General features: G+C 37.2%; 1 protein-coding gene across 1 annotated transcript in view; it reads right to left on the bottom strand.

Moving 5' to 3' along the window:
• Window positions 1-27845, bottom strand: part of LOC150108233 (MAM and LDL-receptor class A domain-containing protein 1-like) — a 135449-nt gene that overhangs the window by 2463 nt on the left and 105141 nt on the right. Inside the window, exons 14-15 of the mRNA XM_090390431.1 lie at window positions 13986-14171; window positions 1429-1718 (exon numbers count right to left, since the gene is read on the bottom strand). Coding sequence (XP_090246557.1) covers window positions 1429-1718; window positions 13986-14171 — 476 coding nt within the window. The remainder of the gene's footprint in view (window positions 1-1428; window positions 1719-13985; window positions 14172-27845) is intronic.

Genomic DNA, 27845 nt, shown 5'->3' with positions numbered 1-27845 from the left:
CGAAATCTATTTTATCTAAATGCTGAACCTTCATTTTACTAAGCTGTTTAGTTACGATATTAGTAAAAATATAAATGCGTCAAACGAGAATAAATTATATGTTCGTGTCAGATATTTGTCACCTCGAGAATCGCGTTCGTTTGAGTGAATTCTCGGGAATACTTACGAAGCCAATATTTACCGTACCGCTTTCAAACTGGAATCAAAGAGTTTATGTTAATTACTTCTGTCATATCAAACGATAAATGCAAGCAGAAGACGCCAAGTAATTGCACACATCTTTCAAGTCAGTGACGCGTGCGGTTTCTGATCAAGCAATGGTTTAAAGGTTCTGTTGACATTTTGGAAGCATATGTACAGCTCATTTTAACTTTCTACTTAATTTAATTTCTTCTTATTTTTGCGAAACGACCGATTTATGGAAATGATCGATTCCGAATGATCATTAAAATACGAGACGAACAAATAAAAATTCTTTTTTTTTGCCTCAACCATTGCACTTATTATGCTAAAACGTCCTCTACAAAAGCTACTGCACTGGAGTGAAATCTACACGCGCCAGCAGCGCCTCCACGGAAGTGAAAATAAATGCTCAAACATTAAGGCAAGGTATTTGAATTTATTACAGGCTTGCCAATCTTACTGAATTCTCGACAACAACGCCATGCCGATATTTATTGCACCTTTCTTGGGAGGTAGAATAAGAGTGCTAAATTAAAAGGCATAGCAAACTTGATAAACGCGAGCGGGTAAATTTTTATGCAGATAGCTGCGAAGAAAAGCGTGTCGAATAAGGGAGAAAAGTCATTAAATGGTGTAATTTGAATGTCCGTGTCAACAGCCATTTTGGACGAAACATGTGATGGAAGACGTAAATCACCGCTGTTTACAAGACAGATCTAGAGAATGCTGTCTGCTGTGTGTCAGATGACAAATGGAGACAATTACGCCCAGCTGTGCACAAGGAAAATTCTAAGGAAGAAGGCAAAAGACGAAATATGGCTGCAACAAAAGAGACGTAACTGACTGTTTACCGCGCTGGACACACACACACACACACACACACACACACTGCGATCGAAATTGTATTCTAACACGGCTACCGATGTAATTTGTCTTGCAAAGTGTGCCTGCATAAAAGACGTTTTCAGTTTCTTCAAGGCGCGCGCGCGCTCACACACACCGAGATAATTATTTTTGTTCTCGTTAATTAGCTATGCAACAATTACTGGTTAAGATAATAATTTAAATGTCCAATTACCACCATTGGTGGAAATAAACAGACAGCATTTTAAGCTAATTTTAAACACACAAATAAACAATAAATTCCACTCGAATGCTTGTGCTGCACGAAATGAAATTCGCCGAATTCGAATACGCACATATACTAATAGAAAAACTAAATTTATAAACCAATCCCGTTATTACCTTATAGGCTTGTTCAGTGTTGATGCTTGTCTGGGCGAAGACCCATTCGGAACGCGATGCATTCAGTTTTGAAGTGTTCGCTTCCCAAATAATTGTTCTCGGGTTTTCACCTCGAACTTTTTTTTCGCTGACAAGAAGCACTCGTAGAACAGCCGAATGCAATCGTCCAAAATATGCGAACCAGAATGCTAAACAGTCTATCACTACGTTGGTGACGAGGAACGAATGACTCTGCAAAACAATTCTTTGACGTTTCTTACCGTTGACGCTGTCAAAATACGCATAACCAGCTGAAAGAGAAGAAGAAAAAAAAATACAGGATTAACATGATGCTTATTAAGAACACCTCTAAATCCAGGAGGATTTAAAATAAAATAAAAAAAAAAAAAGAAAAAAAAAAGGAAATTGTTCGACCTCTCGGCGCTAACAGTACCGAGGGCCGAACCTAGAGATTGGGCAGAAAAGATATTTTCTTAAATTCTAAATTCAAAACAAGAAGCCTCATTTGCAAAAATTTAATTAAAGGTAAAACGCGTGGAAGTATATTTATTTAGTTTATGTAGTAAGTAATCAGTGGCGGCTCGTGGCTTGAAATCGTGGGGATGTGCAACTTTCGAAATCTACATACATACTGTAAGTACGGTGTATACGTGTTTGGATAAAATATCAAAATTATGGTAAAAATTAAAAAAAAAATAAACATGAAAAAATATTGTTTATTATCTGTAAAATTATACAGTTTGGTATGATTCAAAATTACTTTAAAATAAAATCTATTCTTCTTGTTTTGTTTCATGAAAAAATACTGTTTATTATCGATAAAAGTATAGTTTAGTGTAATTCAAAATTACTTAAAAATAAAATCCATTATCATAACCCCAATAATCTTCTAAAATAAAAACTGTAACAAATGTTATGTCTGTAATTGTAATGTCCAAATATTTAAAGAGACGGAGTAAACACGATAAGCACTACGAACACTCTACTACTGGCGCAAACTATATATAAACAACAGTGGAACTGCGCGACGAACAGTGCCGCATTACGCTAATAGCTCGCATCTCACTATGACGTGAATATGTTTACGCCGTACTAATATGACAAACACAGCAATATGACGCTAGCAGCAATGTAATAAACACAGTGCTGCTGGCGTCCTTCGCTCTCCTGAGTGTTACAAGATGGATTTTTATTATTTTTTCTACAAAATAAGAGAACTGTATAAGATTGTTGATGATAAAATTAAATGTTACAAGCAAATATAAATAAATTAATAAATATATTTATATGTCGAGAAAAATTGGAGGTGCTGCAGATCCGTAGTGCCTATGCACGAGCCGCCCCTGGTAGTAAGTGTGCATCGACTACCAGAAAGCATTGTATTAGTCCTAATACCTCATATTAATCAACGGAGGATTATTATTATTAATATTATTATTCCTGACATATCCAAGGAGTCCGAAGACTCATCATATTAAATATCATAGTGTACAGTATGATGCTGTTATTATTATTATCCATATTTAGATTTCTTCGGTTTATAGACTAAACATTTACTTAAATAGCAGGTATAACAATAAAGTGCAATTTAAGCAAATTTTGGCAATTAAAGCATTTTCCCTCGAATTTTGGAGTAAATATCGTATTTAACACATCTAGTACTAGATGGCGCCACCTACATACTAATAAACCAAGATGATTACACGGTACATTTACCACGTTCTTTAGGGTCTATTTAATTAATTTGTTATCATAATTTTTGTTTTCCAAATACTTGAATAACTAATTATGCAGGTATTTGGAATAATGTATTTGGGGATAATTAAATCCTGAAACATTAACTTAGTTTCAAAATTGACATCATACTGAAATACTAAACTTGGAATATTGCAATACGGAAATGAAAGTTGCAGTACAGTTTTTTTTTTTTTTTTACTTAGTCTCTCTCTCTCTCTCTCTCTCTCTCCCTCCCTGTAAGTACAACGAGAATATAGAGGTAGTGCACTCATTAGCACCCTTCATTAGAAACACATTCGCGCTGACTGATTAACCCAATGCACGCAAAGTGTAAATGCCAGAATGCTTTCTTTATGGATGACAACGAAAGCAGGTAAATTGGAAATCTGTGCTTTAAAATTTATGCAACAGAAACAAATTAAGAGGAAATGTGAAAAGAAAATACAGGTCATTACCGCTTTATATACCGCAAGATCTCGGAACGGCAATTTCAAATTTTGCCACTAGATGGCACTCTTTGATTAACACGAGGCAGTAAATATTTTCTTAGAAGGTGATTAAACCGCCATGTTGGAGCACACTGGGGCTTGATAATAACCAGCCTTCGTTTATTGTTAACATTTCCCTCGTATTATTGAAAATTGATATTTACTATTAGAAACTTCAACTAAAGTACTTGACCGCGATTTGTTTGCAAATTAAGATCAGATAATAAAGGAATACGTAATTTCACATTTCTGGTTTAAGCGTTAATGATGTGGCATGAAGTGGAGAAACTACTAGAGATTTATTTTACCTTTATTTTGTTTTATTTATTTATTTATTTATTAGTGGCACGAAAGGAAAGATAGGCAGCAAAGTTTTTAACAGGACAAAACTCGAACGATGGTCGATTTATTTTTAAATCTACATATATAATTTGTCTGCCTGGTTGGCCGAGTGGTTAGCGTATCCGCTCTCCAGCCAAAAAGGCTGCGGGTTCGAATCCCGCCTTGGGTATGGATGTCTGTGATTGTCTGTGAAAGCACTAGTGATGGTAGATGACGTTGGTGAAGATGATGGTTGATGATGAAGAAGTTGGTTGATGATGAAGAAGTTGGTTGATGATGAAGGTTGGTGGAGTAGTGAAACAAAGAGTTGTAGAGTTGATGCCCTCCCTCGATGAGTCTTTGGACTCCCTGGAGGTGTGATATAATAATAATAATGACTAGACAATAGGCATGCTATACCGCAAAACTTCATGAATTAAGTTAAGATTGTATTTTATTTGATAAATTCGAGTTCCCAGGAAAGCTGTGAAAGCAACTCATGAAAACGTGTAATTACCATAAGGTAAAATATGAATGGAAAAAAAAAGTCTTATAAGTGCTACTCAAGATAGAGGGGGGAAAAGACTTCCATAACTATTACATTAAAAAAATAATAATAAAAATCAGAGTTTTTTTACCTTTGCCCAAATGTCTCCATGATTAAGTTTCATCTCCTCACTCAGATTTTTGAGAGAAATATCACAAACATGTCTTAGAAGTGGTTTACTTTATATTATTATTATTATTTTCTGAGGGAATTATTCACTAACAGTGGCATTAACGTAATTATATTATTACATTATATACCTAAATGCCTGAAAACGTTCAATTTAGACGAACTGCCTAATCCTTGTCCCAATGTACGTTAGTTTATAAGCCTTAGTGAGTGGTTTGGTCGCGAAAAAAAATTCAAAGTCGTACAGATTGAGGATCCTCCTGTATTAGTTCTTCAAGTGATTTGCTAAGCTCAATTGATTACTTTTTAGCGTCGTGAATTTTGTCACCATATTATGTTATTTTTCAAATTATGATCGTCAATCGATGTTTTAATGCCAATGAATTTGAAGCTCACGGCTCACTTTAATTGCAACGAGTGTTTCCCACACTACCTAATGGCGATGTTCTGTTCTCTGAAATTATTTTATATTTTAGAGTAAGGCGAGTGCTTCTGATTGAGCTGAACGGTGCCCCTTCAACTCGATCAGAAGCACTCTCCTTACTCCGAGGCCAGCGATGACCTTTGGCACCATTTTAACTACTCGAAATCTGGAAGCATGTTTAGATATGCACGAAGACATTTCTAGCTTGCTCGACGTTCTGTTTCTCCAAGTTCTTCCGTGTACAAAATTAAACGTTGCTGGCCCCTACAACAAAGTTCGGACGTTACGATTCGAAGATGTTTAATAAGAATTAAAAACCTGAAATCGATTAATATTTGTTTTAATTTATCATAAACTCAAGAAAGCCAAATTTAATATAATTTCGTTGCTCGTTTTTCAGAAAAAAAAATTAAAGCAATGTCAAAACGGTTTTTGTCGATGTCGTTTTCATCGATCAAAGTGACAAGGAAGAAATTAAATAATTCATGACTTATTGTGGACGTTTAAAAAAAAATTAATAAATTTCTGCTGACGTGAAAATTGCACGCGTAGTTAATGATATTTCAAAGTGATACAAAAAATAGGAGGTGTGGAATATTGCCATCATATGACGTCAGCAATGATCATAAGTATGGCTAAAACTGGATACTAACCCTTCTTAATCCATCGTATACGTTCGCTTGGATTCGAGTGCATCGAAAAGGAGCCACCGTCACACGAACCGAAGGTTCAGAAACGGAATAAATGGACGTTCATTAGAGGACACTGTACGGAAAAAAATGCTAATTTCATTAAAGATGCACAAAAACAGTTCTTGTCGGAAAACAGTCAACATGTTTAGACTTCCCATGCGTGGTAATTACAGCTTGCTCACAGCTATTCTAACAAACCCCAATGTCAATAAGAAGGAAGAAAAAAAAATTCTTGCCGTTTATTTCTTTTTCCTCCCCTTTTTATTGCTGAGTTGTTTTTGTTTTGAGATGTTCACATTTATTTCATCCATACTGCTTCCTGTTGATAGTGACTCAACTCGCTGAAGGTTTTGAACAACCCGAGAAGAGTTAATAGCGTTTTTGCCCATTAGCCAAGCTTCTTTTTTTTTAGTATGTGATTTTGCTACTATGCTGCTAATATATATATATATATATATCCCTTTAGAATGTAAATATCTAACGGGACAAGATCGCCCACTCCCCCTCTTTCGCAATCAGAAAAACCCGTCTTCTACAGGGATAATTTCTTGTGAATACCATCACAGTCCAAAGATAACACAGATTAGGCGCAAGAATTTTGTCACAAAACAGTTTCTTTTTTTATCATATTGCAAAATAGATTAGCCAGCCGATTCACTGAATCATGGAGAAGTCGGCCGTATACTCTTGAATTCATTCCCAAATGATTCTGCCTTCGTGACGGCGCACCATCTGATGGAAGTAACAGTTACCAGTTGAGGAAACTGTTCGATAATGTTCAAGCAGGCTGCGGCAATCAGATATCTTCCCCTCCAATAATCGAGGGCCTAATTTGTCAAGATCGTCACCCGTTTCCAATGTTGTCACATGAGACATTGAAGATAAAATTGAGGAGTTTCCACTAAAAAACACCTCTTTTGTTATTTTAGTGATTATTAAATGAGTTTGAATGTATTTCGAAAGTCCTATGAATTCGGAGATAACGTTGATGAAGCGACTCTGTAGTAAGACGACCTCGTGATTGCTAGGACGTTGCTGAATTAGACCTTCATTTGGATTGACCTGGGTTCGAATCCTTCTCGGACACAACCTTTTTTTAAGGACTTTTCAACGAACTGTGAGTGCGCCTGTCTCATACGAAGGTCACAAGTTGTTTTTTTGTCCAGAGGTCGAATTTTTCATTCCGAAAACTGACGCGATTAACTGACGTAATATGCTGCCTCCTAGCCTTAGCTTTGGTCGTAGGGAACGTTCAGATGGGGATGCCTTAAAAGTTGAGTTATTAGTATTTAATAACGGTACTCATAGGCCCTTAAAATCCACGACCTACCAAGTATCCTTGTCTTTCGTAATCATTTTACAAATGGACTCCCAGAAAAGCGATATCAGAGGAAATTCATTCCAGAAGACGCAAGTTTAGCGTCAGTTTTAAAGACGTGTTGTTGTTGTAAACTGTGAGTGGGCGAGTTACTCCAAAATACATTTCGACTCAATAAGCTGACTACGTACCGTCTACGTACGTGCGCGCGCGCGCACGCACACACACACACACAGTGAAAAGAATGTTGTACAGATGCTAGCACAATCTGAACAGTTCGTCAACGACATCCATCCTATGAAGTATAAAGTGGACTTTTTTTACAAGAGAGGAGAATATGGAGAATTCTTACCTATGAGAGATTTCACCGCTGTAGGACAGAGGAGATGAGCAGAAGCGACATCTTTAATAAAGTCAGATGAAATATTGTTGACTGTGCATATTTTTTAAAGTTTGCAATTCTAGAGAGAACTGCATAATGATGGTAAGATTTTGTTATCCAGAAAATCTCGTGTTTTCCCCCACCCTTTCGTATCACACTGCTTCAGGTTCTGATCTTCTTCAGACCACACAGAGTTCCTCCCCCCCCTCCTGCACAAAAACTCTCAGCCGGTATTGATGATGCTCTTTGGTTTGAAAGACATGGATTAGAATCCAGTCCAGGACACGAAGGACTTTTATCGAAGGTTTCAGCTGAAGGTGAGTTAGTTGGTATCGTATGGAGACGGAGGGGTTCTCCCCTCCCAGAAACTCGGGTATTTCATCCGATAACACATACAAATCGGCCATAAGAACACACGCAATTAACAGACATAACGCATCAGCCTCATAGCTTCAGTTGCTTCGGATGGAAATTCAAAACAACCAACCAGTTTTCACAAACATAAAACCAATGTCGAACGCATTTCATGGTGGTTTCGTTTACTGTAAAGGCATGATTTAGATCAGGGCTGTCCAACCTTAGGTAATCCGAGGGCAACATTAAAAAAAATATATTTATCCGAGGGCCGCATTACAATGCGTATCTAGTAAACTGGTGAGCAGCAGCGACATAACCTTGACAGCCGAACAAACGAACAATACTAATCGCGCGCTTACGTTCCCAGTGAGCGTCCGGAGCATGCGCGTTGGAACAAAACAGTGTAAGAACGCTTCTTGGACACCCATAATATTGGAAAAACACGTGGGTATATACTGATGTAAAAACACCAAATAAAATTACCGACATTGAGATTATCGATGAGTGATAGAAAATTAAAATATCTAATACGCATTTGATTCAGATTACTTTATTTTTTCGCTCGTGAAAATCAAGACCCACAGGCGGGTCGCACAAAAATCGCACAGCGGGCCGCATCCGGCCCGCGGACAGTGCTTTGGACAACCCTGATCGAGATAATTCACGAAGTTCATGTACTTAGGTTACCTGGTGGAAGTCCAACTTCATCTTCGCTTAACGTGTTAGGCTTAACCACCTATCACAGCCAGATACGCTATCAAACATTAATGATAACATCTTCATTGGAAATGAATACCAGAAATCCTCGTGCTTTGATCAGCCTTTCTTTGCGTCCGTCTCCATTTGATGGCTAAATTTTCTACGTTTTAAAGATCGATCGCGAGGTTCATTACAGCCCGCAGATTATTACCGTTGGCGTAAGAGATGATCGGCGAAGAACCCACCTGATTATTGCGGATTGCAGCAGAGGAATTCGACAATCCCTTTCTCTGCACTTTCCTAAATGAGTGAGCAGCTCGTTTGGAAATTTTAAAGTTTAAGAAGGTATTCGTGTCTTTTTGATGGGTTAGTGTAGCAGCGCTGGGAATATTTTGCGAGAGCGGAATTAAAAGCGGTAATGTCGAAACAATGCGGTGTGCGTGAGCAGTCAGTGAAGGAGTGCTGGCAAAAAAAAAAAAAAGAAACGCGCAAAGAATGCGTCCCATCGCATCCAAATATCGTGATTATTTGGCGGTTTTTGCGAAGATCGAATCAATCGCTAAGCTCGAAGAGGCAACGACGATCATTAGAAGACGTCATCGGCCACGAATAAACGTTCGCGTAATTTGCTGGAAGCCCCCCCCCCCCCATCGCACAATGACGGATGCAGAGCACTAGTAACATTAGACTACCGTTGATTGTCCTCGCGCAGCCTGAACTCCCTGCACGTTGTTCTCTAATTAAAAGTCACGTGACGGTGAACGGATAGCATTTCGATTCCTTTTTTTTTTTTTCTTCTTCTTTTCTTTTCCCCTTTTCTCTTTTTCTTTTCCCAAATAAGGAGCTCACCTTTGAGCCCGCGTATTAATAATGAATCTTCTACGCAGCAAGCACTTCTTTTTAATGACGTACACTATGAGGTCAATGCACCGCGGGTGTTTTGCTCCGAAGTCGGCAATCATTTGACGTTTTAAGTAAAGCATCAGATCGCAAACATTTTTCTTTGAATTTTAATTGAGAGAAAGTAAAAAAATGCTTCCAATTGTCGTAAGAAAGCACTAACATCTTAAAAGAAGTCGCGAAGAAATTCACGACAGACACGAACACATTAAGCATATAGATAAGGCATTGAACGATTTATTTTATTTTATTTTATTTTTTATTTACAGTTTTAACAGAGAATTTATCTCATTTTCTTATCCCTTAATCTAAGCACAAATAAAATAATGTATACTAAATCCAACTATTTGTCTAATATTTGGATTTATGGCTTTAATATTTATCTACACTAATACGGGAACAGCGCATTTCCTCGTTTTCGCTTTTAAATAATACACAACATGGAGATGAAGACAAGGTATTGCATACGAGCCCTTCCTGGATTGCTGTATCGGAAGGCGAGGAAGGACTAGATCAGTGCATCTAACCTTAAGGTCTATTCTCCATCCCCCCCCCCCTCACAGTTTCGGGTCTCGTCTAGTTTTTTTAGATTGACGCTATTTCAGTTATTAAATGCTGGTTCTAGGTCCTGAATCCTTGAAATCGTGCGCAAGTAGTTTCTTTTGGAGCCAATCAATGCGAAAGCCAAGCCCAATAATGTTACTATCTACACGACATGTTCTCTGGTCTATCCTGAAGGGTAAAAATCGGCCATGAGTGGTGAGCTTACTTTCAGTTGAAAAAGCTCTTTAATTGTTTCTCCTGTTAGTCACGAGATTAAAGTCCGGGTATTTTACAACCAAGACAACCTTTTAACCTGTGGCCACGTCATACATTTAAAAGGTATCGTGTAGTAAATTATACAGGAATTCAAATGTAATTTGAAAAGTCTTCCTTTAAAATCTCTGCTGGTGATAAAATCACGATTGTTTTTTTAATCAAAATAAAATCGCGCGATTGCTTTAATACTTTCTGACAATTAAATAAACTCATCGCCATATCAATTCCCCCAAAGGACATCCTTTTTCTGTTTGGTAATAGTTCTGTGCTTGAAATGCGCGGAAAATTCCGATGTAACAAGTCCCTCCTCCCCTATACAGCCCATTTTTCCAAATATTTTTGTATAAACCGTGGACGAATCCTCTTGTATCGCTTCTTCATTCCCCCTAAGGGAACAGGGGGAACGATTCTTTTCGGTTCCGACTTTTGGTAATCAGGACAGCCGGTTTTTCAGATAACCGCTCGTACTAAAAAAGACTACAGAGGATTTCTTTCTCTCTCTTTTCTGCGGTCGTAACGAGCGCTATTTCATTACAAGAACACTTCGGATCGTTTTCGCAGTTCCGCATATAACACCGAAGGCTAGGGCGAGGCCCAGTCGTTTGCAAAATAAAATTGTTCGCTGATCTTTTAAAGCCAACATGAAATAATATACTGCATCATTTTACTTCCATTTAATCGCGATCATTCTCATTTAATATATCCCAGCATGTTTATTTTTCAGTGGTCGTTCAGCTTTATTCCTTGCGTTTGTTCATCCTGATTGAATTAGATATTCATTCTCTGGATTGACAATCTAGTACTTTCCGCATCAATTTTTACTGCTTAGTATAAACGTGTTGATTGCAAACAAAAATAGTTCTTTTAATCAGTTGTAAACTCTCAGTAAAATATTACATGCCAAATTAAACTTAGTACAACATAAAAGATAATATGAAACTACATCAACATGACATTACGAGTAAGATTACAAGAGCAACAAATTGTTCCAGCAGTTGTAGGCTTTCGTTATAACGGAGTTTAAAAATAAATAAATATATAAAGTATATGAAAACTAAGATCTTTTGACAGGAAATGAGTAAGCATACGCGGTGCTATAGCAACCCTTTGAGTGCTTGCTACACATCAATACGCGACCAACAATGGAAAAACCGCTTTTTTTATAACAGACATATAAATTTTACTTTGTGCAATGTGGTGGGTTAAAACTCTCTGAAAAGCGACATAAATTTAATTTCCATGTACGTCATTTCGATCGAGATTTACAGATTTCGAATACCGAATTTGGAAGAATACCACGTCTTGGCTCTGCCACTCTGGAACTTAACAATTTAAAGTTTAACTGCACTGCTGTTGAAGGGTCCGGTACGATAAAGAATATAAATCCGAATGTATTGAATTTCCATAGCGGCAACAAAGCGGTCCGAAAACTTCGTGCATATTTGGCCTATTGTTCGTTGGTCCTCGCGTTGCCGTAACTCTCGATCATAAACCAGGCTTATGACTGAAAAGGTACCTCAATAAACATACGAATCCAAGAGTAGGTTTGAAAGTTTAGCGAGAACACTGAACGGACTTAAAATGAATGATGCTTTTCAGCCGATGTCAAACTTAATTTTTTTTTTTTTTAAATGTTAGTTTCAATGCGATCCCAAATGATCATAGAGGGGAATGATTTTCCATGTAGTATTACTCCATCATTCAGAAAGCAAATTTATTATTATTACTCTTTTGACATTTCGATCCAAGCAATATTATAAACCTACCGAACTGTGAATAAGCCGCACCAGGCGATGAAAATGACTTATCATGCCACTTAAAGAACATTTTTAGTTAGAACACTTCATTTATTACTAACGTGAGGAAAGAATAAAAAAAGCAAACCTCACCACGCGCCATGATATTGTCATCATCATCGGGTACAGTAGGACTAGTGGCCTGTTAAAGTCAAATGTCAGCTTTTGATTGGTGTTTCTGGCAGATTTCTTCCTCTAGGGAAGTATCGAAGAATCCGTAGTTAGACAGAACCTGGTTCTGTCAAACTGTCCAACTAGAGTGTCAAGGGGTAGCTATCCATTCGTAATGAGACATGTCTATGAGCTATCGTCTCCAATGCCTTTATGTTATTTAGAATTTCATCGTCAGCGAGTGAAATCCCGAATTTCTAAGAGTTGATTTCTGTTCACACAGTTCAAAGGCTTACAAATACCACAAGTGTTGGTCTATTGAACTCTTCGTTCTTTTCGATTAGTAATTTCAAAGAAAAGTAACCATCTAAGTAGGATGTGCTCAATTCGGGGAATATATTCTGTTTCTACTGTTTAATATTCGAGTGTTTGATATCAGCATATTTGAACAGCTCCATGTTAATACTATCTCCAGCTGATTTATTGTTTTTGAAGTTATTAAATATATTTCAACGCATACGTAGAAATGAGTTGGACCTGGTTATTTTTCAATTGTGGTATTGTAGCTTTTTATATTGATATGTTGATTGTGGCTTCATTAATCACTGCTTCTAACCTTCGTTCTTGTTTCTTGATTCAAATTATTTAAATTTTAAAAGTCATTAGTGGGAATTTTATTAACTCTCTCTTTAGACTGGATATGAAATTATTATTTTTCTACTTTTTTTTTTTTCACACTTCTCTTTTGGCTAGGGCTTTCTCTCTGTTGTATGTTCAATCTTATCTTCAACTGATCTGGTCTATAAAGTCCTGATGGTGCCCCCTAGTGGGGGACACCATCAGGACTTTCAGGAGAAAGAATAGCTTCCTGCTTCGTCCTCATTTACTGCTTGTTGTGCTTGTGTGCACGTGTCTGGTTTTTAAGTTCCTGTGAAAATGGCAACGTGACGTTGCCGAAATATTGGAAGTGTATTAAAATTTATTTTAATGTATATCCTAGTATACGTTGTAATTTCCTTAAGCTATTTAGTAAAAATTTAGTAAAAAAAAAAAAAGATCTGGTCTATAATTAATTCTTGAAATCGTTTCTTTTATCTTCTGTGGTCTTATCTTCTAGAAATATCCTTATTCTAGTAAAAGAGATCTTCTTTTATGCCATTTCTTATTTTTGCCTGTTTAAATATTCCACAACTGATTCACTGATTTGCATATTCTCCGTTAATTTTTTTAAACTCTCATTTGAAAAGCCACTTCACATCGCGAACTTTTAAAAGACTGATTTCAGTTTCTTCTTTCATTATTCTTAACCCACGTGGAGGAAATCGAACTGGGGAGACTAACAGGAACTGGTTCAGTTCCCAGTTAAAAGTTTTTGAAAACCTTTTCGTCAAGAACAAATTTGGCTAATTTGTTTTACTGTTATATTATTGATTAGTGTTCTCTTCCCATCCAGGTATATTTTATGACAATCTTTGTGTGAGCAAAATGTTTGTAACTTTAAAAATATTATAAACGACATAATAGATTGGATTTCTCCCATGATACTGTACTTCCAGCATCTTTACATTCCATAATGTTCTTTCATACTATTCATCATCACTTGGAAAATAAGATGGATAATGAAAAATCTTTAAATGAATATGAGATTTCTTAAAAAAATAGATCTTTCATGCAACGTCTTAACCAGAAAAGTATTGTATGCGAAAAGTTTTCCGTATTTTACGTTGCGAACGTGAAACAGGAGAAAAAAATATAAGGGAACACCTTAGTATTTTACTTTAAAAGCGTAGTTAATGTTAAATATTAGGGGAAAAAAACAAGAAAGAAACAAACGTACTTGTAGCATGGAATGTGTGATCATTCAGTTGAGGCTTATTTGACGTCGTAGCTAAAGTCCATTTGGTTGGTTCTTCTACCAAAGATGACCCTGATTCTTGGGTAGATGTGGAAGTTTCGTTGATCTCTTCGTTAGGCAGTTCGACATTAATCCACGAGCACATATGCCGATTAAAAAAGCATTCGCCTGTCAAAAAAAAAAAAAATAAAATAAAATAAAAATCGTAACTCCTAAAAATTTAATTACTATTAAATATTCAGTCTGTTAAAAAGATAGGAACAGTATCCATCAGTTTTCCGAAGCCTGCTGCTAATCGATTAATCGATACATGATTAGATTTAAATGACGCAGCGGGGGGAAAAATATGTGTAGGATGGCTGTTAACACTTCCTAAAAGCGGACGAAGATTAATCCGCCAAAATCAGTTTATAAATTGATTCTACGCGAAAAGTATAGTTATTAAATGCGAAAAGACTGACGTGTATACCTTATCGAACTCGAATAAATTTAGTTATTTAAATGCCTTACTGTTGGAAAGCTATCAAAGAGATTACCTACTATTTCGACCACATTTTATGCAAGTTCACGGTGTTTTCTTCTGTGCCTGGGAAATCTTTACAGCTCTGAGATTCCAGAGATCTCGTTTTCGTAAAAGAAAATGATTCTTTAACCAAAACATGACGGCATTAAGTTTTTTTTACATAGCAAACAGCTTTAAAAACACAACACTGATTCACAAACACGTACCAAAGAAAAACGAGATATATGTATATATAAAAAAAAGAGTTTCGTTGTTATTTTTTTTTTTAAATTTCTTTTTTTTTTTTTTTTTATTTTATTTTTACGTCTGCTGAATATTTCATTTTACTGTTTTGAAACAAAGGTCATTAGACCTACACATGAGTTACGAATATATTAACGAAATTTTATACGTAAAGTTTCGTCTCGGAATGTATTTGTGTGGCTAAGAGGTGCTTCTTTACTACCGAAAAAAAAATATGTTTATGGAAATTAGCTTGATTAGCTATACGATTTGAATAACTAAAGTCGCTACAACAGCAAGCGTACAAAACACTTAGAATGTAGTGGGCTTAACAATGGAAAGAATTCAAAGTGCTGCGCGCGATGGCATGAAATTAACCAGCCAGCCAGTAATGACAATCACGTGCATGACGCCAATGATTTCATTTTGGAGTAATAAAGACACCGATTGATTTTTTTTTCTTTTTTTTTTTAACTTCGTGTCTCCATTCTATAGTTTGAATGTCGTACTTTTTTTTGTTTAGGTTTTCCTTTTTTTTTTTTTTTTTTTTTTATTCCCCTTGTGGAAGGAAACAGCGACTCTCCAAATTGGGCTATTGTGCAATGAATGGACGAAGACATTGTAAAAGTGGATTGATTACAGTTTGTTGATCGAAGCATTTATAGCCTAGTCCCAATCCATCGTCCCCGTCTTCCTAGTAATGAAAGCCTTCCTTTTTTTATCCCCGACTGCGATAACCAATTAGTGTTCGTAAATTCCAATTAGTTGATTTTTTTTTTCTTGGTGTCTCCAGTGATTTATTTTAATTTACTCAAATATTCCGAACTTCGAAACTATAATTATTTTAACTTTAAATACTTTAAAACTTTCCCTCATTGTTCTAAAGGATCAAAGAGGTTAATAAATCTCTACTATTTAATTGAATTTTAATTTTGCTAAATCGATAAGGACAGTAAAAAAATATTAAACGAAAAAAAAAAAATCTTATCTAAGTCTTTTTCTCCTTTCGAGTGGAATACGATCTTCTTCACTTATAATTGTGCTCGAACTAGCGTGTTTTCGGATGGTTTGGAATGGAAATTTGTCACGCCATATCAGAGAATCTACAAACGCATTACAGATTCATAAATCGAAGTCTGTAGGAGCGGGAAATGTTTTGTAAGTAATGGCGTGCTTTTGTGGAAGTTTCGTGATATGTTCATCGAAGTTTTGGAAACAAAATAATTGAGTCGCAAACTATTTTCAGTTTAGAAGTTTTAAGAATACTAGCAATACTAGGCACAAAAAGGGTGCCGTGTATAAACCCGAAAATTGTACTTAAAATTAATGTATACAGTTTTTGATTTTTTTAAATATTGTTTTCAATTTATACGCGATCGCTTCTAATTACACGAGACACATATACAGTGTCTCGTGTAATTACACTGTATCGAGCCTAGGACACTCCTTCCCCAGGCATAGGGTTGCGAAGCGTATAGCCACTAAGGCTAACCCCGCGGACGATCGACACATATACAGTGGCTCGCGTCATTAGAAGCTATCGGGTTCAGTTTTATGTGATTTTACTATCCTACCTCTCCCCCTCTCGTCCCTCCTAGGACGGGTTGAGTCCCCTTCCTAATGAGGGGTCGCCACTCCTCTGCTGCATCCCCCCTAAGGACGATATTCATGGCTGTAATCCGTGTTTGTGTTCACGGGGGCGGTTTGCCTGCTTGCGGGATGAAAAACCCCAGATAAACTGAGGAGAAAAATCCTGCTGTCCACGCCCAAGACCGGCTAATTTGGCTATGGCTGAGGAAGATCATTGAGCTCCTCATGGCGTCGACGGGAATCGAACCTAGGACACTCCTTCCCCAGGCATAGGGTTGCGAAGCACACAGCCACTAGGCTAACCGCAATAATCGTAGCATAACATACATTTCTACTGAGCGATTTAATAAGGCAAGAGATGTGAATCTGTTTTGATTTCATTACAAGCATAGTAAACAATAAATACAGCAATAAGATGTCAACAATATATGGCCAGAGAGAGAGAGAGAGAGACAGAGAGGGGGGGGGCTGTGGGGGGATAATGAAACAACATCATGTTGAAAACAGGAAACGATGTGATGCCTCAAATCAAATAAGTGAATAGGAAACATACAGAGACAAACAAAGAAAGAAAGAATAAATGAAAAACGTTGAGGAGACACAACTAACAAATAGAAGCTTAGTATATCGAGTGAGGAAACAAGGGATCCATCGGAAGCACAACGATAGCCTGATGAAAATCATTGTCTTAATATTGTTTACTGCGATGGACTCTCAAATGACCCAGGATTTTCATTGTTTGTGGAAAATAACAACAAACTACGATGCTGTATCGGGTGTCATTTTTGCACAGTCCATATAAAGCTTTCTCTTTTTCTACCTTCTCTTTTTCTCCAGGTACATCTACCATACCGAGGCTTCATTTTCAGTCTAGACAAACAAACAGGTCGTGGGTTTAGAGCCTGTAAATTCTGAGAGCTCCTCTTTCATCTTATGCATGTTATTGATTTTTACTCTGTAAATATATAACTGTATTTTTTATAATAAATCAGTTCCTTTTTCAAAGATTTTTTCTTTGGAAAATTTTTTTCCAAAGAAAATATCGAATTGCGTAATTTATCGAAAGTTTCGATAAATTACGCAAAAAAACCTACTCGCCATGCAAATGCGAATAGCTGTTTCATCCAGTCGTTAATGATAAATATCTGATTTTCTTAAAAAGATTTTTTGTTTGGAAAATTACTTTATATATATAATTCCCTCTCCCCTTGGCATTGACTAGATGAACAAATGGATATTTTAGAATTTGAAAATCCTCAAAAAGATTGGTTGTCGGGCCGCTCGAGTCAATGTGGACAAGACATAACTTGATAAACCATTCTGAAATTAAAGAGAACAATCATTTTCGCTCTGCATGCATGAAATTAAAGTAACCGTGATCTTTGTGACGTAGAGTAAAATGCTATCCGTTCAATTCGCTCTTGAAAAGGTTGTAACTGAATCATTTTTATTAGAAAAATAAAATGACAGTACTAGGATGGTATTTAGAATGTCGACTAACATTGGTCGAGTCACTTTAATTTCAACCGGATTGTCTACAGAGTTTACACAAGCCAATTAAGTAAATGATCGCATAAAATGGTACATTTCATAGTCGAATGATTGATTGTATAGTGACGCCTTTCATTATTACAACAAATGCACTGCAGACATGATTTTGTTTAGTCACATTTTGTAGCTACTATTTTTCACGTTGTATCTTATACTTAATTATCATATGGTCTTTTTAAAAGTAAATATTTCGACAAAATATTTAATTTCTTTCCTGGAGGTTCTTTCAAAAAAAATATAAAAAATCAAATCAATAATTTTTTTTTCGATTTTTATTTTTTTCTTTAAAGTGCCTCCAAAGGGGGGGGGACGTGTAAGGCTCTGATGTAGCCTGAATGTACTTTGCAACGTGTGATTTAGGCATATTGCCTGATCATAGAATTCAGATCAAATATTTCTCATGAATATATGAATGTTGTACCTCAATTACGAACAGGGAGCAATCCTCTCTTTGAGACATTGACAAAGTTAGAGAAGCTTATTTTTGGTCAACCACTGCATTTCCGGCTGTGAAATTCCGCGCAAAGCAAGAATTCACGTCCACAATTTTCATTTATTTTCTAAACTTGCTAAAACTTCTTTTAGGTGTTCTTCATTCATTGCCATTACATGCACATAACGAAGCAAGTTCGGGGCTGTATATACACCCAAAACACGCCGTTAATGATTCCAGCCAGGCGAACTCATTAAAAAGTGAGCATTCAAATTCGGTATGCAAAGAGTACTTTATTTGATAAATAGAGGGCCCACTAAGTAGCCGCGTTCCTTCTAATTTAATTTCCATTAAGGACAGCAAGCAAAATCCAAACCATCAGTAAATGGATGGCTATCTAACCGGGTAAACACACCAAAGTTACGTTCAGAAACAAACCAAACCAAACCAGTTTCATAACCTATCTAAGGTACCGAAGTAATATAAGATCAAATGAAAACGTTGATATATATTGCATTGCAATAAAATATTGCAATATTATTTTAATGGGGGAGTAAAAGTTTTTGCCATGGTCCTCCGTTCATTTGCATGGAGGAGAAGCTGATCTCGTATGCACACTATCAAGTACTGTATAACTCACTGACAGTTAAAGTAAGCTCGTGTGATTGATCCGTGGCGAAACAACAAACAAACAAAAAAAAAAGATAAACTATGGTATGGAATGCAATTAAATTACATAATATATGGATTTTCATATCGTTTTAACTCTTCATCGCGTGTCAGAAAACCGATAAAATATCTTAAAACTGACACATTTAAATACCGGACGTTATTTTCCAATGAATATTTTTGTAGAAACATAATTACATATATTTAAGTGAGTAATTTAAAAGAGAAGAAAAGAACATTAAATGGGTAATTAAGAAATTTAATGCCTTTGGAAATGGAAGAGGATCTGATAATGTCTCAAGTGTTTTTTTTTTTTTTTTTTTTTTTTTTTTTTTTTTTTTTTTTTTTCCCTCGATGGAAAAGCGGAAACTTAATTGGAAATCTAGGAGTCCGAGTTCTCGAGAAGTGGTGGTGGTGGGGGGGGGGGAGGGATACGGCAACAACGAAATACTTAATTAGCAACATGGACACAGTTCTGCAAGTATGAAAACTGAAATCATTACAACAAATCTCGGAGCTCAGAAAAGAGCAAAGTACAGTACTGTACTCACGTGATTGGTTTTCCAAGTACACGCGAAAAAAACCTACTAACCATTAGAGGATACTGTTTTCGGTGACTTTTTATGTACGACTAAGTAAAAAAAAAAAAAGTTGTTGAATATTTTTGTAGAGAGGTGGGACAACGCAGATATATTTTTGCTGCAGTTTGGTTTCAATACTTTGGGGGGGGAAAAAAACAACAACTTCAAGTGTTGTGTTTCAATAAAAGAAAAAAGAACGATAAATCCATCTTCGTTCTAGTTTGATATCCATCAAAAAAGGCGTTTTTACTTGTTTCTATTGCATATGTCGGCATATTGATGGCCACTGAGCACTGAGAGAAATATATCACGATGTTCCGCAGAAAACAGAGATGGTTTCTTCTGCTTTACGAGAGAAATGCAAAAACAACTCTTCAGTGACATTTTTAGAGAGGGGAGGAGGACATCTAAAGTGTTTTGTTTCTCGCCACATCACTGCCAACAAGGTCTAGGAGGTCACATGATCTGAACAGCGCTTCTTGCGAAGAGTGCATTGATCCAGCAGGTGGTCGAGTTTTGCAAGCATCGAAAATGCTTGGCATAAAGTGAAAATATAAAACTGAAATATTTATATTTTGTATGATTTTTTTTTAAATGACAAAGCACTATTCTCACAATACGTGGTTTTTCTTTCCATCGCGTGCCAGAAAGCTCCTTGAAGTGGCAAACTAAAGCTGATTTAATAATAATAAAATAATAATAGTGCACCACACAGCATGATACAACAAAGAGAGAGAGAGAGAGAGAGAGGCGTCACCACCAGAATAAAAACAAAACGAATGTCTCAATAACTTTATAATTAATCAATAAAAATAACAATATCTGAAGTAAACCCAGAAATATTGGAGGTAAGAAGAACAAAATGTTGTAATTCCCCTATATTTGCTCACCCCTTTTCTATTATTTTGCTCTTAGGCTTTTGCTTCTTGTAGGTTAATCTAGTTTGTAATATATGGGATACTGCCTCTACTCAGTCTTCTGTAAGTGGTGACCGGAATGCTATTTACGATCCCAATAATAATAATCTTCCCGATTTATTATAATAAAGATTAGAATTAATAAATGAAGGAGTAAATCAAATTGATTACTAAAATAAAGAGCCAAAAGGCTTCAGTTCGGCGATGCGAAATTATATAAGCAAAGCGGATATCAGATCCGAGCTTCCGTAGCTCAGTCGGCATAGATACTTACTTTACTTTACTTTCCGAGTCCGGAACACCAATCATATCCTCTCCATCCAAAAAACGGCTTGTATCGCCTTCTCATTAACCATCAGAATGTCATCCGTGGAGCACACATCGATTAGATCTGGGCAACATAAAAGATGTTCGTCAGTATGGGCGTCTCCGCAGTCACAGCTGTCATCATCTGCATAACCCCATTTCATCAGGTTACTTCTGATCTGGACACTCCCACTCTAAGACGGTTCAGAGTCCTCCAGGTGCTATACGGTAGGTGATATCACTGGGTTAACTCTTCCTTAATTATGGGGGCTTCTTGAAGTTGAACCGATTCCCTCCATAGAACAAGGCGTCGCTCCTCAGGTTTATGGATCAATGGTTTAGTTCTTTGCATAAAACTATGCCTCGATTTGAGTCGGGAAAACGTGATGATATGGCTGTACATTGGATGTCTTTCGTCCGTCATCTGCTTTTTTTTCTCCATCTCACCGGCCACTTGACGTCTTATGCCTGGTGGCGCTATGCCCGCTAAGGGATACAGCTTGTTGACTGGGGTTGGTCTTAGGCATCCGGTTATGATCCTAATGGTATCATTTAAAGCCACATCCACGTGTTTCGCATGGGCGGATGCCACCCACAATGGGGCAGCATACCTCCCCTGCAGCAAAACACAACGCCAAAGCCGTCGAGCGAAGTACCTCTGGTTGAGCTCCCCACGTCGTGCCGGTCATTTTTCTTATGATGTTATTTCTTGCATAGATTTTTCCTTTTAGTTCCTGGCAATGTACCTTATACGACAAGGTACGATCCAGCTGAACTCCAAGATATTTGGGATTGCTGCAGTGTTCGAGGCGTTTTCCTCTCCAGACAATGTTTAACTGGCGTTTTGCTTCCCTGTTGCGCAGATGGAAAGCGCATACCTGAGTCTTGTTTGAGTTAGGCTTCAGGCAATTGGTCTCATAATAATCGGAGAGTATTTCTAAGGCTTCTGTCAACCTCTTCTCAACTTCTTCAAAACTCCTTGCTTGACTGCATATAACTGTGTCGTCGGCATAGATAAACTCACTTTTGGGCGGGTTGGCTGATCGTTAGTATAAATATTGTAGAGCATCGGGGCCAATACGCTTCCTTGAGGTAAACCATTCCTCTGATTTCTCCATCTGCTCTTCTTTTCTTGCAAAGTTACGTGGCTCGTCGATTCTGGAGCATGGTTTTAACTACATTCATGAGGTGAAAATCTTTCGTTATTTGGTACAGTTTGACCAACAGTTTCTTGTGATTAACAGTGTCATATGCTGCTGAAAGATCGATAAAAGTTGCCCCAGTCACAAGCTTCTTCTCGTAACCATCTTCGATGTGCTGCGTGAGATTCAGAATTTGGCCACAGCAGGACTTCCCGGGAAGGAAACCGGCTTGCTCGGGTATAAGTTGCTCGTCAATGTTTGCTGCTATTCTTTCCAGAATCATTCGTTCAAAACTTTATACACGTGGCAGAGGAGAGAAACAGGGCGAAAATTCTTCGACTCTGTAGGTTCCTTTCCTGGTTTAAGTAAAGCTACCACTTGAGCTTTTCTCCATAATTTGGGCAACTGAAGAGATTCTACACACCATCAATTTCACCAGCCATTGGATGGTTACCGGACCGAAACGCTTTATCTGTTCTGTCCGAATGTCGTCCGGGCCAGCAGCTCTATTCCCTTTCAGGTGACATATAGCTTTTCTTAGTTCTTCTTCGGAGAATGGAGAGGCTAATGAATTAGTCTCAGCTTCTTTAATGCGCGTAAGATTGGTTTTCAGTATCTTCTTGTCTGTCCTGCCATTCAATAATAGCTGGTGAGCGATTTGGTTTGGCGTGACCTCTGTTACGTAAACTGGAGTTTTAGTTGGATCGTTGCTTAAATTCTTCACCAGTTTCCATGCTCGTCTGCTGTTCTGTTTCATATCCAAATCCTGCAATAGCTTCATCCATCTCTTCTTTCTACCATCCGTGAGTTTGTCCATCAGTTTTTCGCCTGCCTCAATTGTGTCTACAGCGAAAGGATCCTTGTCATATCTGATTTTATATCCTTTTAGTTGTTCCGTCTGGTTTTCATTAAGCCCAGCGATATATTGAGTTCTGCATCCTCGTGGTATGTGCCGCCGAGATACTATTTTGATGGTATTCACGAACTCTTCATAGTTACTTGGATCCGCTTCAAGAGTGTTTACTGTCTGATCGAGTTCCTTCGCAAATCCATCCCATCTTGCTTTTTTAAAATTAAACCGTCGCTTAAAAGGTACTATCTCTGGATTGATAACGGCTCTGACTTCAAAAGTAACAGGTCTGTGCTGAGTTCTTGGTATCGGCTCTTCTACTATCTTCGTCGCTTGCACGGCTACTTGTTCACTGATAAAGATGTTATCTGGATTATATCCTCTTCTCCACCTTCCACTATTAAATGATGGTCTTAACTTGGGATCGTGGATCAGCTTCAGTCCTTCTCTCTCAGCCCAATTTTCCAGCTCAGCACCGTTCCTGTCAGTCATTTTGTAGCACCATGTTAAACTCTGACGATTAAAGTCTCCGAGTATTATTTTAACCTTCTGGGCGTTAAAGTTTGCAGGTTCTTCGAAGACGAAATCTTCATTAGGTGGCTTATATACCGATGTGATTGTGACAGGACTTGATCTAGATGGTTAATATCTCTATATTATTATGGGATGTCATATGTATAGATTTAATATCCAAGTCTGGTTTAGCAAATATAACACTACCGTATTGCTCGTGTGGTCACTCGGCTACTAATTTCATGCCATGAATTTTTGGTCTACTGCTTTTTACCCCTCGATGTGTCTCCTGGATAACTAAAACATCACATTTGCGTGTATCACACATGTCTGCTAATAAAACTTCCTTTTCGGATGACAGTCCTTCAATATTTATTGAAGTCGTCTTAAAAGCTGGCCTTGAAGAAGGCTGATTTGTAGTTCGCATGATTGTTCCGGTAGCTGAAGGATTAGCCAACGTTGAGTTTCAACGTTGCCCACGGTACGCCCGATTGTGATTTCTAAGTGATCGCTTTTGTATATAACACAATCTACGAGGAGGCTCCTTCAATGTACCCCGTCGGCATAGATGAAGCCCTTTGAAAGACCTGGGTTCGATTCTCGTCCATGACGTGAGGAACCTTTTTCTCGTTTCATACGAAGGTGGAGGATTTTTCTCCCCGAAACTCGGGTTTTTCGTTCCTCAGAACAGACAAACCGGCCAGTAGAACACACGCAATTCACAGACAAAAATACTGGGAGGCATAGGGATAACCGCCTTATCCTTGTACTTCGAAGGCTATAGGCGCTTAAGTGCCTGTTAATGCCACTGAAGGAAGGAAGGAAGGAAGGATATTAGATCCAGCATTATTTCAAAGCCGAATGCAGAAACTATGAAAGTTTCGTAAGGTAAGTTGACCAGAGAGCTTATGGGAATACACTCCCGTAAGCTCTCTGGTCCCGTATGCATAATGCAGACGTGGTAGTGTATATAAAGACTAAATTTATTCTATTTTTGTTTTACACATAAAAACTTTTTCTGCGATTATTTTTCGATATCATATACATATCATTTAATAGTGCACAAGTAGTTCAATTGCCCTTATTCGTTGATGATCCAAAATAATTTTAAGACCCAATTCCTTCCTGTTTTAGGCATACGTGTAGACTTACACGGTCCAGGTCCGATAGAGTTCTAGACGGCATTCGAGCCTAGATCTTTCCAACCGAAAGGACATTGTCGAAACTGACTGAGCTAAGCAGGCTCAAGAGTGAATTAATATGTCAAAAAAAGAAAAAAAGAAAAAAAACTGCAACTATAACTATTCAAATTATTCTTACAACTATAAAACTACCAAAAGATTTGGAACATATATCTGAACGTCGTTTAGTAATAAATTTCATTAGCATATTCTTATGTGTGGAAAACAATTGTCTTTGGGAGGGGGGGGAATAACTATCTCATCTAAAATATCACCTGCTTGTATCTTCTGTAACGTCAAAAAATCACGGCATTAGCAGAACAGGCAGCTACTCAACTTCACCAGCAAAAATGTGAACCAACGCATAACGTGACTTATCACAGGAAGTAACGGAATTAGTTTCTTGTTATCACGTTTATAATGGTGTTTTTTTTGGTTTTGTTTTGTTGTTGTTAGGAGGTAGTACTTTTGTCAATTTCAGCATATGTAGTGTTAGTGGTTGACCTTTTTGATGATTTTAGGTACTAGCATTTCTGATACTGCTGCGGGCGTTTTCGTGTCCAAGATGTTGATTTCAATGACAAAAAAAAAAAAAAAAGGTAGGTTAGCTTTGGAGATAGTTTCTGGTATCAAAGTTTGTGGTACTTGCGTGTCCTTATTTTATTTATTTTTAATTCTGGTTTCTGTTGCAGTTTCATAACTGAAGGTCACTATTTTCTGTGTTAGTTTTTGTTCTTTTCTTTTATGCATGGATGTGGTATTATTCTCAAAAGTATTTGCTTCATGATTGTGAAGTCTAATATTCCCTTTTCACGCGCATAGTGTTGGGTGGCTTATCTTCCGGTGATACACACGTATTCACGTGGCTTAATTGATTTCTCGGTTATTTGAAGCGAGTAACTATTTTACACTAACACCAAAATCTACAAAAACGCATTAAAATCTATATTTGCCTTTTTTAATGTTTTCTATAAATTTAAAGGTGTTTTTAAATGTGGAAATTGTAGCAATATTTTATCGAACTACAAAACTCCGTAGTGGTCTCAAGAACAATAACTGACTCTCATGAAATCCGTCACTGGCTTCTGAAATCAGTACGTTTAAATTCAGTTGAAAGAACCAATTGCTAGTTCAAGAAAGAGCTTTTTCCCCTCTTTTTTAATTTAATTCGATCACTTTCATAAAGATTTTCCGAATTTTTTTTTTTTTTTCTGGTAGTTTTCATTACATCAAAATTAAATGATAAATGTTTAATTTGACTTTATGGAAGATAGAAGTATCAGTCGACTGAACAAGCTATATTTGTTGATTTTTATATGCATTAAACATTCGTTTCAAATAACTTGGGGGAAATCTAAACTCACATGCACTGTATAGTATCGAACATAAGGTATACACCGTTGTTTTTCGAAATCCACATTATCGATATTAGATTTTAAAAATTCATTTAGACTATCCCATGTTTCTAGTAAGTGGTCTGAAATTGCTTTTACTGACTTAATTCCAGTACTGAATTCTGTCACTTATATACACTACAACATTAAAAGTAATAAACTAACGGAATTATTTGTAAAACTCCAGACTGAATCGCGTTTATTTGGGCTCTTCCTGTTGTTGTGAATAACGTCATGAGTACCTCGTGTATTTCTTTTTTACCCATTTCAATTCAAATATAACGTACAGTTTTTAATGATACTGTTGCCAATCACTCAGTACTTGTGAAATACGAACAAAAAAATATTGTTTTATGTGATTTATTACATATGCAATATGTCTACCGTATTACCTATTTGCTAAGATATTGACTAATTATTTGATAATTTATTATCGCATCAATTATTTGGCTTATTCGTATTTCCTCTTTAATTAAATGGAATTGTTCATTCTTGTATCCTTAGTCTTTTCTTTATGGCTTGTGGAGCTCCCCCCCCCCCCCCGAAAATTTTCAAGAACGTTCTTGGAAAATATTTCGACAATTTCACATAAACATCGTGGGGGATCTCATGCTGTGTTGCGTATACTTAGTCAATCGAGGTCAAACATGCATCACGATAAACACGTGATGCCACAGGAGGAATCTACAAAACTCCGGGGATTGATGCTTTAAATTAAGTGATTTTTAGGCAAAAAAGAACAAGAAAGTAAAAAAAAAAAATGATGATGATGATAATTCGAATGTAAAGTGATCTTTACTTAGTGCAGTCAGTTTTAGTATTGGAGCTCCAAGGTATACCAATTCGCCAAGCACTTGTACTGCTTGGAACACGTTATTTTGGATTTCGGGATTAACGTCACGTTCTGATACAAATACAACAGCAAATGATTCAGTTTCCCACAGACGTCGATGCATATCAATATAACTTGTCGATTAGGGTGAATACGGTCGGGAAGCGACTTCCTCAAAGCGACTCTAATTTGCCGTTATAAAAACTGTATATGAAAGAGATGTCACCCACCCACCCACCCACACACACTGTGATAACTCAGTCGGCATATTTTCGATATGAGCACAGCATTAAGCATAGTCAGCCCAATAACACATGCAAAGAAACACTGTTTAAAAGCTGCGAGAAGAATGGTGACAGATAGGCTTGTAACTAAACCATAATATATGCAAAGCCAGGCAACGTTGCAGTTACTATCGGCTAAACTGTAAAATGTCTCTTTTCCTATCCGTCCGGAATAGGACCCATATTGATGAAAAGTTTTTTTTTCCCTTTAAAATCACTCAATTAATTAACTCCTTAATTTTTCTTCCAGAATATTTCTTCCTGTTTATGTGGATCCAACCTACGAAAGGTTATAAGCCTATCGTACATTAGTACCATAAGCGGGCTACTGAGGGATTGTCTCATTACATTTGGGGAATGTCCCATTAGCATCCCTGGAGAGAGAGAGAGAGAGAGAGAGAGAGAGAGAGAGAGAGACCCAACATAAATCTTTTTCAAATCACTTCAGGCTTCAATAAGCAACACGGTGGTGTTACGCCGGGTGACGAAAATCATATATCTCCTTAAAACATTCCCAGATATCCATGCTCGGTGAGACCCGAATCCGCAACCTGTTGTCTGTAGAGTGGATAGCGTCTCCACTCTGCAAATGTTCAATAAAGTCGGCAATACACCGACCTTCTTGAGTATTTGGAACTGAGAAATATTTATTGCGACTCCAAAGTTCCTTCAATTAGCAGCATCCAATGAATCGGGCTACTGTTTTGATCGAATGGCACCCATGTGGAATAACAGGCATATTTCGGGAAAATTGCGTAACAGGGCCTCAGTGAAATCTCATCGCAGTATGTAACTTTTGCTCATCGAGAAAAGGGAACAACAACCAAGCCTTATTCTCTGGATTCTAGAGGCTA

The sequence above is a fragment of the Typopeltis vanoorti genome, chromosome 3, assembly GCF_054136105.1.
Source record: "Typopeltis vanoorti isolate ZY-2024b chromosome 3, IOZ_Tvanoo_1.0, whole genome shotgun sequence".
In the NCBI taxonomy this organism is placed as follows: domain Eukaryota; kingdom Metazoa; phylum Arthropoda; class Arachnida; order Uropygi; family Thelyphonidae; genus Typopeltis; species Typopeltis vanoorti.
Note: the sequence above shows the minus strand (reverse complement) of the source record. Positions and strands in the feature narration are given on the sequence as shown.